Genomic DNA, 12313 nt, shown 5'->3' on the forward strand with positions numbered 1-12313 from the left:
AAATTACCCGTAATCAATTGCAGCAGCGAGTGTGCGTCCCCCCGGGTGTCGGACAACTACAACTCGCCGTTTCAGTTAACAGGCGGGAGCCTCAGCATTTCGGAGCTACGCTGCTCGCCACCTGATATCCAGGCTGGGGACACTGGACGTGCTCAGAGGACGCGGGTGCTGACGAGGCGGCCTCGCCGCGGCTTCGCCGGGATCTTGTACCCAGCCCGCCGCCTCTCGGCCAGCGCGCCACTCGTCGGTCGCCGCTGACCCGCCCGCGGCCACCGCAGCCGCCCTGCCGGGACGTTCATTCCTGCCTCTCTCCGGGCCAGGGGTAGGAGGTGTGTTGGAGGGGTTTATCCCCCCACTCTGCCTCTTTTTCTTTTTCTTTTTTTTCTTTCTCCTTTTTTCTTTTTGTTGCTCTTGCTCTCCTATGTTCGGGAAACCAGACAAAATGGACGTTCGGTGCCACTCAGACGCAGAGACTGCCCGGGTCTCCAAGAACGCGCACAAGGAGAGCCGGGACAGCAAGGGCGCAGAAGGGAACCTCCCCGCTGCCTTCCTCAAGGAGCCGCAGGGCGCCTTCTCCGCGTCCGGCGCCGCGGAAGATTGTAACAAAAGTAAATCCAATTCCTCAGCGGACCCGGATTACTGCCGCCGGATCCTGGTCCGAGGTAGGGTGGGCAGGGCCACGGGGCGCGTTCTTTGGGGCGACTCCTGTGTCCGAGTCGCGCGCCACCAACGACCCCGGCAGGCGGGGAGGAGGTGTGTGTGGGCTGGGACTTCGGAGAAAGTTGCTAGCTCTCCTCTCCCCGCGGCCGGTGGGGACTGGCACCTGGGGCGCGCACTCTCCGGGACCTCGACCTTCCCAGCCCCGAAGGCCCGGCTGCAGAGTGGCTGGGGAGGTTTAGAGGAGGCACGGGCGGGCCTAGTCTCTGAGGCTGCGGCCTCCGACCCGGGAACGGAGCAGGGAACTCTGGAGGACGTGTGCGCGCCCTGCGGCCGTGGGGACCTGCGGAGGCCGGGTCTTGGACTCCCGCGCTGTGGCGCATTGAGCGCACCCAAGGCCAAGGAAGCGCGAGCGCGGGCGCGGGGGGAACAGCCAGCGAGCGCCGGCTACGGCCCAGCCAGATGGCGCGCTGGGCCGAGGGCCGCGGCGCCGCCGCCGGCAAAAGCGCTCGGGCTCCGTGGTCCGGCTGCGGGGACCGCCTCGGTGTTCGGCTCGGCCCCACTCTGCTGCGCGCTGTGCGCTGGGCTGGGGCGGCCACGGCGGTGGGGCCCGGCCCCGGCCCGGCGCCGCCCCCGCCCGCGGATCGCCAGGCCCGCCGGCTCGACTCGGTCCCTCCTCCTTCCGCCTCCCGGGCTCGGGAGGGAAAGAGACCCCGGGGTGGGGGTGGGGGCCGCCGGAGCGCAGTCTGGTCAATATGCTCCAGAGCTGGGGCCCCCACTCCGGGCTGGTCAGTGCGGGGACCCTCAGGCCGCCACCGACCCAGACCACGTTGTCAAGCCCCCGGGGCGGGAGGACTATCCGCGATTTGGAATTGATTTCTTCCCCTCCGCTGTCCAGACGGTTGTACAAAAGCGAAGTCTGGTTCTCCCCCCCATGAGCGGTGGTGGTAGTCCCCTCGCCCCCCAAACACGCACTTCGTTCGCCGGCTGTGGCTGCGCCCTCCCCCCGAACGTAAAGCTGGTGGCGACAGTTCCGAAGCCAGCTCCGGCCAGGGAGGTGGAGAGAGACAAGAAGGCTCTGGCAGCTGGTATTTTCTCTTCCCCAGATGCCAAGGGGTCCATCCGAGAGATCATCCTGCCCAAGGGCCTGGACCTGGACCGGCCCAAGAGGACGCGCACGTCGTTCACGGCGGAGCAGCTCTACCGGCTGGAGATGGAGTTCCAGCGCTGCCAGTACGTGGTGGGCCGCGAGAGGACCGAGCTGGCGCGGCAGCTCAACCTCTCCGAGACCCAGGTACTCGCGGCCAGGCTGCTCCCGGCTCTGACTAGCCTCCTTCCCCACCCCCCACCCCAGCCAGCTCTTCCTCGCCACCCAGTCTGGCTGGGGACAGTCTCCCAGGGGAGGCGGAGGAGCCAGGGAGGACAGGGAAGAGAAAAGGCCTCAGGCTTTCCCTTTCTTCCTGCCCTAAGCCATCCCTTTCCTCCTGCACCCGCCAACATCCCAGCGCCCAGGCTCTGATCACGTGGCCTAACCTAGGAGGCCCCAAATCCTGTCCTTTTGGAATTCTTCTTGGACCCCCATCTTGAGAATTCCTTGCTTGTCTTTACAAAGAACTGATGTTCACCCAATTTTGGCCACTTCATTTTGGCCAGATTTCTAGGCATCACACCCTTTGGGGACCCCAGTCTTACACAACACCCAGGCCCATTCTGCAGTGGGTCAAAAGCCGAGAGCCCAAGCCCCCTGTTCCAGCGCTGTAGGTGATAGCTGAGATTAGAAAGCTGCTCTGACCCTTAAGGCTTCCCTTGGCCCTGAGCTACCCAAGCCCACTGTCAGCCCTGAGCACCACTCCAGACCCAAGGAGGCCCTGTCTTCCATGCCGTGATGTGTGAGGTGCTGGATGGGAGACAGGTCTGGGGCCCTGGGAGCCAACACTGCCAGCTGTGCCTTAGGCCATTTGCTTTCCATGAAATCCACATGATTCTATGGTGCTGGCTCTGTGGACTCAGCCAGAGGCACTTTAGGACCTGAGAGGTTTGCCTGGCAGAGGCCCTTCGGCCTCGGTGAGGCAGACACTTTTTTCCTTTCTTTCTGAGGATGAGTACTTTTCCCTACACCCAGCCCTGAAGCAGGTGGGGAGCACTGTAGGGTAGAATCTGGGCAGAAAGCTGAGAAGCTGGGACAGAACTGAGTGGATGTTCTTTCTGAGTCTGAGTTGACACGGTAGCTCTTCCTCAGTCTCTGCTACCACCCTCTGAGTCTAGTTTGCAGAATATAGACAGGATAACCTTTCCCTGTAGCTGCTGCACTCCATTCTGGGCCACCAGGTAGGCCTGAGGAGGGACAGAGGGGGAAGATAAAGTGATGGTGGAGAGGACTTTGTCCAGTGCAGCCTCCCGACTTCCTCCTGCGATTCCCCAGTTCCTGGTGAAGAGCCACAGAGCGGTTGAGTATCACTCAGACCCTCCAATCCAGCTGGTGGTGAGAGGCGGTGGCCTGTCAAGAACATCCTGCACAAATGTTCCTTCTGCAGCCACTTTCCCTGCTTGCTGCTAGTTGATGGTCAAGTCTTATCCTAACAAGCAGGAAGCAGCTGCTTGTAGCCTTCAACAGTACTTGCTGCTGGGGCTAAATCCGAGCCTGTTTGGCCTGGGGCCTGGGTCCAGAGAGGCAGGGAAACGCTCTCCCCACTTCCGTTCACTTCCCACTTTCTGCACCGCATCCTCAGCCCTCACAGGTCAACGGTACAGCTTCAGGTGGTGCGACCACCCCGGGAAATACCTCCTGGTCTTTGTCTGAGTTAAGGTCGTGGACATTTTTATTACTTGATTGGTAATCTCGGCCTGTTTTCACGACCTGGAAGTGCAGCCTAGCTGAGCTGTGTGGTCCTGGCTCCCCCTGTCAGCTCCGGTGACAGACCTCTCCCGAGGCGGGTGGGCTGGGATTGCTGGAGGGTCCCGGAGCCCGGGCACCCCGGAGCCTGCCTCCCTTGACGCCCTTCTTCCCTTGCCCCTCTTCCCCACCTTCCTCGTGCCTGGCACGCAGGTGAAGGTCTGGTTCCAGAACCGGCGCACGAAACAGAAGAAGGACCAGGGCAAGGACTCGGAGCTGCGCTCGGTGGTGTCGGAGACCGCGGCCACGTGCAGCGTGCTGCGCTTGCTGGAGCAGGGCCGCCTGCTGTCGCCGCCCGGCCTGCCCGCGCTGCTGCCGCCGTGCGCCACCGGAGCGCTCGGCTCGGCCCTGCGCGGGCCCAGCCTACCGGCCCTGGGCGCGGGCGCCGCGGCGGGCTCGGCCACCGCCGCCGCCGCCGCCACGGCCCCCGGACCCGCCGGCGCCGCGTCCCCTCACCCGCCGGCCGTGGGCGGTGCCCCCGGGCCCGGGCCGACCGGGCCAGGGGGGCTGCACGCGGGCGCGCCGGCCGCCGGACACAGCCTCTTCAGCCTGCCGGTGCCCTCGCTGCTCGGCTCCGTGGCCAGCCGCCTCTCCTCCGCCCCGCTGACAATGGCTGGTTCTCTGGCTGGGAATTTGCAAGAACTCTCCGCCCGATACCTGAGCTCCTCGGCCTTCGAGCCTTACTCCCGGACCAACAGCAAAGAAGGAGCCGAGAAAAAAGCGCTGGACTGATTCTAAGTGTTCCCCTGTATTTATATTTATAGTATCTATTGTGTGATATTTATGGACTCGCGCGTAAGGCGCGGGGCTCCCACGCTGGACGCCCGGCTCCTGGGAGGCCGCGGACAGCTCTCCTTCCCCGGGCTCTGCTGCCCACTTGATCTCACTGGGGCAATTTTTTCTACCTTTCCTATGTGTTCTCCTTGCCCCCCACCCCAAACTTCCTTTGAATCCAGGAGAATCCAAAGAATTGGGGGGAAAGGCCCGAGGTAGCCCACCTGATGCCCGAACCAGTGCCGGGCCCCGGAGGGCAGAGACCGGCTCCAAGGCCGGAGCACCGGACGCCTGCTCTAGACCCGGCCGCTGCTGCTGTTTAGTCTTACGAATATTTGAGAGAAAAGCTGCATGCAAATCCCAGGTACTGAAAAAGCTAACAGGTTTCCTTAGACCAAAAAGGAATACGTTCCTTCCATTGCCAGAGAACCCAGGGTTTTGGGGAGCCCCCGGTCCCCACTTTGCGAAGACCTCCCGGGAGAGCCGGTGCACACGCGGCTTCCTGGCCGGACAAATCCTGCTGAGTTTTCTTCTCCTTAGAGAAACTCCAATCACAGCCACCTCCTGGGCTTATTGACCTCAGGAGACAATAAACCAAATATCACGGAAGGCAACGGTGGTGATAAATTCGACCTCATCAGCAGTACACCAAGAGTGATAACCGTCCCATCAAACCAGATGAAGTGGAACCAGTTTGGAAAGTACTCTTGACAATGGAGTTTGGAAGGTCTAAGAAAATTCAGCAGAGAGAATGCGCCACGGGCAATGCAAACATTCAAGTTCTGGGTTTTATCGTTTTAAACAGAAATTTAAAAGGGAACGGCAAACTAAAAGCCAACGCAGCGGATGAAAGAAAATTCAGAAGCTTCTCCGAGGCCGTTCGGGGCGGTGGCCTAGAGCTTGGGCTCCCGGAGAGCGCGCGGGGGCTCCGGCGGGCAGCTCGGAACCGGCGCTCCGCCCCACCTTCTCCCCGCCGCGTGGCCGCAGGCAGAACCGCAGGGTTTGGAAGCAAATCGGCGCCCAGTGCCTCTCCTGTCCCCCACTCCCGGACTCACAAAACCCTTCCTGCACGGAGGAGACGCCTGGATCTCAGAGCAGTGTTTTGAGGACCGGGAGGCAGGGACGCAGCCGGGACAGCAGCGAGCCCGATTCCCCCGTGGGTCGTCTACGCAGCCAGATCACCTCCTTGCGTGGATAGTAGAGGATCCCTCCCCTGAAAAGCCCCGGGGTTTCTATGGTCCCAAGTCAGAAACCTGGACCTTACTGACGCGACAAGGACAGTTTCCACAGCCACGGCTACCCGCATTTTAACCAAAACCGCAGACCCAGCCGGCGAAGTGCCGCAGTGTCTAGAATGTATTCCTCCATCCGAAGAGAGAGTAGAGCATTTTAAAAATAGTAATTTTATTGTAAATTATTTACGTCGGGAGCTTTTTTCCTTTTTTTTTTTTTTTTTTTTTAGGCAAATTATTTTTAGTGAAGAAAATAATGAACGATTTAAACGCGGGTAGGTGTCACTGAATCCTGACTACTAACTTTGTTCTGAATGTTTTGAATATCTGGATGTTTTGTATTTATGTGGTGAGAGTGAAATATATATATCTACGATGATAAATGACGTGTATTTGTGTCTTGTATTTGAAGGAGAAAAAAAAGAAGCATCTAGCAAGCGATGAGTCTGGGCGTGGGGACTCTCGGGGCAGAGGGTGACAGCTTCAGCAGAGGGCTTGCCGTGGGCCCCAAGGACGAGGTTTCGGGGGGACCGGCCGGAGAGACAGTGATGGTCTGTCACTTGCTGGAGTGGCCACTTTCCAGCTCTGTTTGTCCCAGTGATGTTGGCCCTTAGCCTTCCACCCTTGACCTCCCACTTCACGTCTCTTGGTTTATTTAGGAACTTGTTCACGGACACCCTAAATTTCCTGCCTCCTAAGGTTCTACATTTCTAGGGTTTTTCAGTCGCATCTGCAGACCGGCAGGATTTTGGATTTTGTGCCATTCCCTTCTTCTGACTTAACAATAAGTCTCTCTGCTGTCCAAGAGAAACTTTGAAGGAGCAAGAGAATTCGGTAGATATCAATCTCTCCAGAGACCGCTCTTCCCAGCCCAGTACACAGGCGGTGGTGACAGATGTGGCCGGTGGCAAACAGAGATCTTGGGGAGCTAGGCGGGCTGGGGAGAGTTCTCCAGGACACACTGTCCTAAGGCTCGCGCGGCAGGCCGGGCAGCGCAGTGGGCGCAGTGCAAGGGGCGGGTCTCGGTGGGCCCACACACCTGGTGCCGTGGAACCCACAGTTCCCTTGGGGAGCCTGCGCAAGCCAGGCCTCTGCCCCCACCACGCATGTACTGCGCAGGTTTTCGGCATCCGCGTGGGCGGAGGAGTCCCTGGGCTGGGTGTGGGTTGGGGGCTACCGGGTGTAGGACCCTCGCTCTGAACTCAGCGTTTGCTGGGAGCAGCCCCCAGAGTTCACTTTTGTTTCTCCAAGTCGCTGCACACCCCTCAGTTTCGCTTCCTCTTGATTGTCCCCTTGCTGTCCCCCCCTTACTCCCCCCCTACCCCTGTCTTCTCTTCTGTCCCTTGTACCCTGGGCTCCCTCTAGGAGTCTCTCTCCCCTGGTGGGCTCTTGGACTCTCCCACCCCATCTCTCCTCTTTTCCGTAGCTTTCCCCCAATCTTTCCCTCTGCTCTCTCCTATTCTCTCTCTCTCCCCCTTTGGATTCCTCTGCCTACCCGGGTGGCCCCACAGCCGAGGCGTGGGTGGCTCTGCTGCATTTCAGGGCAGGTGGTTGGGGCCAGCGAGGGGGAGAAGGGAGTGAGAAGGTGGCATAATTTTATGGAACAAAAGAACAACAAAATCCCAGCTTCAGGGTCCCCAACAAGCTTAGCCCCTTCCTCTGGGAGCCTCAGCCTGGGGAGTCACCAGGCTGATCCGGGAATGGCCCCCCTTCCGCCCCTTTCTCGGGTTTGCTTTCTTATCTGGAAGAGAGAAAAGAACCAGTTACTCCATCTCCTCTCCTCTCGGCTCCCACCTCTTCCCTCCCTGGCTTTGGAAAGAGCTGCTGAGCTCTTCGCCTGCCACTCAGAGAGCGCGATTGTTCTTAAAGAGACTCTTCTGCAGAGAAAAGAATCACAATTTTAATTAAAAAACATTTACAGACAATTCATCTAATTTTAGTGCTTGTCTTATTTTTCCCCCTTCCCTAAGGGCCTCCAGCAAACTGCCTTGGTCCCCGGAGGCCTCTAGCGAGGCCTCTGGATTCCAACTAGTGCTTCAGGCCAGGGAGGAGGCAGGTGGCCTCCATGACAACAGCTGGCCCTGCCTGGGAGAAGGTGGAAGGGGCTGCTGGGGGTCAAGGAGAACAGCTGGAGGGGGTAGTGGGGGGCTGGAAGGAATCTCATGCTCGGGCCTGCACAAAGCAACATCCAAGTTTGCTCAGAGCAGAAGAGGAAAAGAAGGAAAGAAAACTTTTTACCAAGCTCCTGTGACTTCGGTGGTCAGGTGTAGGGATGATGTGGAAAGTCACTTGTGCAGCTGCACTGGGTCACGTGCTCATATCTACACGGGCATTTGGCCTAAGTCTGAGCTGATAGATATGCATAATAAATAGCACTTAACAGCCCCGTAGAGTTTACAAATAGCCTTTCACACACTCCATCTCCATTATTCCTTGCTTTCAGAGGTCCAGCGGCATTTTAGAGACAGACACAGGCTTGCAGCAATCGGTGGCTAGGTGAAGGCCACATGGCTAGACAGCCCCAGGACTGGAAGCCCCCACCCACCCCCTCAGGCCAGGGCCCTTTTCCTTCTGTTTCTTTCTCCTCTCCTTCCTCTTTCTCTTTTCTTCTTTCCCTCTTTTCTTCTTCCCTTTTCCTCCTTTCCTTCCATTTGTGCTCAAAGTGTCTGACTCCTGGTACCTGACCCCGTTAGCCTCTTGGCATCCGCATCTGCACACTCCCATTTCTTGCCCTCTTTCTCCTGCACCAGCTGCTGAGGATTTACTTGATGCCTGTCAGGAGGTCTGCATTTCTTCCCTTTTCCTGTTTTCTTTCCTGCTGGAACCCGACTCCTACCTCCTCCTACCCTCTCTAGAATGACATCTTTATACCTCATGCCCTCTTTATACTTATACTTCCTTCATTATTTTTATTGAGGCATAACATTCATATGATAAACATTTATACAGTGAGGTACAAAAGCTTAAGTATAAATTGATGTGTTTTTATACACACACACACACAAACACACTTTTTGAATTGTTCCAGTGAAACACCTTCAACTCTTCACCCTACGCCACATGATGACACAATGGCTTTCTCCTGTTTGAAAGAAATGGTGTCATATTGGTATGTTATTGTTACATAGAAACACTTTCTAAGAAGTCTTTCCAAGGCTCCTTGAATCCATTAGAAATCAAGTATCTTGTCCAAAGCCCCATAGTTCTGCATTTAAGAAATTTAAGCTCATCAGAACTTAAAATCTACTAAATCAGGGTCTTTTAAAACACAACTGATGACCACCTGCTTCAGAATCATCTGGGGACTGGTTACAAAGCAGATTCCTAAACTTCAGCTCCATCTGATGAATCAGAAACTGTGTGTATGTGTGTGTGTGTGGGGGGGGGGGGTTAGGAATGTGCCTTATTTATTAGCAAGTTGCCCAAGTGATGTTTATCCATGCGAACATTTGAAAACTACTCTACTAAATGGCTAACTCCCAAACACACTGCCACCTCCAGCATCTGGCTCAGGGCCTGGCGTTGGGTAGGAGTACAATGAATGTTTGTTAAACACATTAATCCACATTTTCTGACACAGTTTAGAGTTTCTTGGATCACATCGTAGTCTTGTAATTTAACACCATTTCTACTTTGAGAAATCTTTACATTTCAGAGTCTTTTTACTCGAATAGGTTGTATTTCAATGAAGCAGGAGAAGAAAGCGAATAGATGTTAGTGGTTTTTCAGATTTCAGGAAGGACTTTTATAAACCCAACTGGGACCACCTTGCTGCTCCCCTTCAGATCTGGGAGTCTGGTGAGGGCAGAAGAAGAATTCTACAGATTTGCTGGAAGCCCCTCAGAGACACAGCTTTCCAGGTTGGAACTGAATGCCACTGTTGAAGAAACACCAGAGCTGTGGAAAGAGCAAGGCCACCAGGTCCAGAGAAACACGTGGAATGGACGTGGGAGCTGAGAATTACTTCAGCATTCTCTGATTGATAGTTAATATGAAACTTATTTTCTATCTGGAAGTACATTCGCTTATCATCTTACCATGGAAACAGAAAATAAATGTTGTGCTTTATGTGCTAATGTTGTACCCGTTCTTAGAAATAATAGCAACACACACACACACACACACACACGCACACGCACACACGCATGCACACAAAGCTCACAAGGCCCCGGATGATGGTATGCTTCACTATGAAGAAGTGATTCATCTCAGTGTTACTAGTTATGGGGCCTAGAGTCAGAGTGCCTTGGATTCAAATCCTAGGTCCACCACTTCCCGGCTGGGTAATCTCAGACAAATTACTCAGCTGACTGCTCTAAGCCTGTTTCCATTCATCTGAAATGAAGATAACAATGGCAGCTACCACATCGAACTTTTATGTCATTAATTAGATAAGGCCCATAAAGCATCTAGTACAATCTAGTATAAACATTGAAATGTTAGTTACTTATTATAAGACTGTGTCACTGTGGTAGCTGATGACTTGAGACTCTCTCTGGGCCTCAGTTTCCCTGTCTGTAGAGTGAGAGGGATGGCCTAAAAAGTCCTTCTGTGAGGAAGGACTTGGAATTGTGGTTGAGTCAGTCACAAGGGAATTGACTCTCTCTGTTTTTAGACTGGGTACCACGGTCATTAGGAAGCACAGAATTTTTATCACAAATGATGATTGTTATTAATAATAAAGTATTATTTTAATGGCTCGACAGACAGCCTACAGGTGTTGGGTGTCAGACAGCCCTCAACTGTCAGTTTCCTTTGGGAACTGCCTCAGTTAAAGAGAGCCACCTTGCCCAAGGTCATGCCCAGTTTCCCAGGGTGACTTCCAATGACTAACAGACAGGGGGATAAGCCCGATCCTTGCACCCCCACTCTGGCTAGCTTGGAAAGGCCATACCATCTCCCAAAGTCCCTGAAATGTTGGCAGAAGTTGTCAGCACTCCAATGCAGCCCGACTTCTCCTTCTGTCCAGCACTGCTTCTGTCCTTCCTTCTCCACAGCTGTTGACCTTGGAGCATTCCTCATAAACCTTTTCCATGCTAATTTCCCTGCTCTTAAGGAAGCCCGTGCGTCAGATTTTACGGGAAAGAGCATGCTAAATGGTAGAAATGGAGATGCCGGGGCACAGAGCGACTGAGAACAAGTGGTAGGCGAAGAGGCAAGACTGTAGGAAGCACCTGTCATACCATATTATGGACCTTTGGACTTGATCATCAAGGTGACAGGGAGTCACTGACAGGTTCTCCCCAAGGAGATCAGGGAATCCTCAAGGGGCTGATTTGGAAAAAACATCTCTGGTAGTTTGGGGAGACTTTCCTGGGAGGTGGTGTGGGAGGAGGAGCCCAAGTAACCTGCAACAGAGACCAGCTGGCGAGCTCACCACAGCAGGGACAAGAGAGGACGGTAGTGGTGGCGGCTGTCAGCTGGGGCAGTAGCAGCAGAAATGAAGAAGAGAGAATGGATCCAAGACATTTTTCTGAGATAAAGTATACACATCTCAGTAACAAACTGGGGGCAGCTGGTGTTGGCACTGATTTTCACGATTGGGTCTAAGTGGAGCTTTGAAAACATTTTTCTTGAGACAGAGAGGGAATGGGATGTGGAGCCTGAGCCCAAGAAGGGATGGTGTGTGTGTGTGTGTGGGGGGGTACTCGGGCCCCGGTGACTTCCGGTGGGAATCAAAAGGCCCCAAGCAGGTAAAATCACAGAGCATGCGCCTTAGCTGTCCCTCCCCTGCTGCTGGACGATTGAAGGGCTTGGGGAGTCTGGCTCTGGCGGCGACAGGGCTCTCAGGGACGGGACCCTGCCCACACCTGCCTCCCCTCCTTACCCGCGTGAGGCGGCTGCAGATACCCTCACCGGGAAAACAAAACAATGACCCTGGTTCGAGACCCAGCCTTGACTTAAACTGAGCGCTGCCATGGCACCCTGGTGCTCAGTTCCAGCGGTTAGAAATGCCCTCCAGGAGGGAAGGTCGGGCTGTGACGAGGCCCGCAGTGACCCAGGGTCGTGGAGCAGCGGGAGCCACCTCGAAAGGTGTGGCCACCACCCCTGGTGGCCCCTCACCCCATCCCAGCCTGTCACTCAGCTCATGGAAAAGGAGGGACAGGTAGGTTAGCGGCCCCTCTCCACCCTCCAGACCGGCGAGCTGGGTGGGCCCTGGACAGCGCACCCGCGGGGCGGGAACGCTGGGCCCGCACGCCCCTGGGAAGGAGAGGAGCAGGGCTGGGAGGGAGGCGGTTTGCTCAGGATGCCCGGCAGTGAGCTTCTTCCCACTTGTTAGGTAAGACTGCCATCTGATAGGGGGTCAGCATGCAAGCCTATTCTTCCAAATCCCCATCCCAACATTTAATCATGATCTAGATGCAAGTTTAATTTTCTGTCCCGGACGCCAGCGGAGGCTGTGGAGAGCAAGCACAGGGGTGAGAGGCGCTCCTGGCGGGGCGCAGAGAGCCGGCTCGGAAGGACTGCGGACTCTGAGACCACCAGGTAGGTGGTTCAGGCCTCAGCCAAGGCAGCCCGGGGAGTCATGAGAGAGGAGAGGGAGAGAAAAGGCAGTGGAGTGACAGCAGGTGCACACTGAGCAGAGGGGGAGATGATGCCAGAAAAGTCAGGAAGATCTTGGATATCAAGATCAGGAAAGTCTTGGATACCAAGCTGAAGGTCTTTATTCTGTATGCAGAGGGGACGTTTTTGTTTTGTTTTTGGTTTTTTGCAATCCTGAGGCAAATACAGGTGTTTGTGGTCAAGCTGCTTCTCT

At 55.6% G+C, this 12313-nt stretch overlaps 1 protein-coding gene across 2 annotated transcripts; it reads left to right on the forward strand.

Moving 5' to 3' along the window:
* The first annotated feature begins 421 nt into the window (after window positions 1–421).
* VAX1 (ventral anterior homeobox 1) lies at window positions 422–5935 on the forward strand. Of its 2 annotated transcripts, XM_066355416.1 has the most exons (4): window positions 422–662; window positions 1764–1965; window positions 5802–5831; window positions 5911–5935. In XM_066355416.1, exons 1-4 carry the CDS (start codon window positions 422–424, stop codon window positions 5933–5935), a joined length of 498 nt encoding a protein of 165 aa, XP_066211513.1. The 2 variants fall into 2 exon arrangements, with proteins under 2 accessions (XP_066211513.1, XP_066211512.1); XM_066355415.1 differs by lacking the exons at window positions 5802–5831; window positions 5911–5935 and adding an exon at window positions 3704–4445 and having other exon boundaries at window positions 1764–1951.
* Window positions 5936–12313: the final 6378 nt, after the last annotated feature.

Source organism: Saccopteryx leptura, chromosome 13, assembly GCF_036850995.1.
Source record: "Saccopteryx leptura isolate mSacLep1 chromosome 13, mSacLep1_pri_phased_curated, whole genome shotgun sequence".
Lineage (NCBI taxonomy): Eukaryota > Metazoa > Chordata > Mammalia > Chiroptera > Emballonuridae > Saccopteryx > Saccopteryx leptura.

Excerpts from the sequence above, each read along its gene's own strand:
- VAX1 (XM_066355415.1), top strand. The coding sequence starts at position 422 with ATGTTCGGGAAACCAGACAAAATGGACGTTCGGTGCCACTCAGACGCA. Across the intron at positions 663-1,763 it reads CCGCCGGATCCTGGTCCGAG|ATGCCAAGGGGTCCATCCGA; the intron begins GTAGGGTGGGCA and ends TCTCTTCCCCAG. Across the intron at positions 1,952-3,703 it reads TCAACCTCTCCGAGACCCAG|GTGAAGGTCTGGTTCCAGAA; the intron begins GTACTCGCGGCC and ends CCTGGCACGCAG.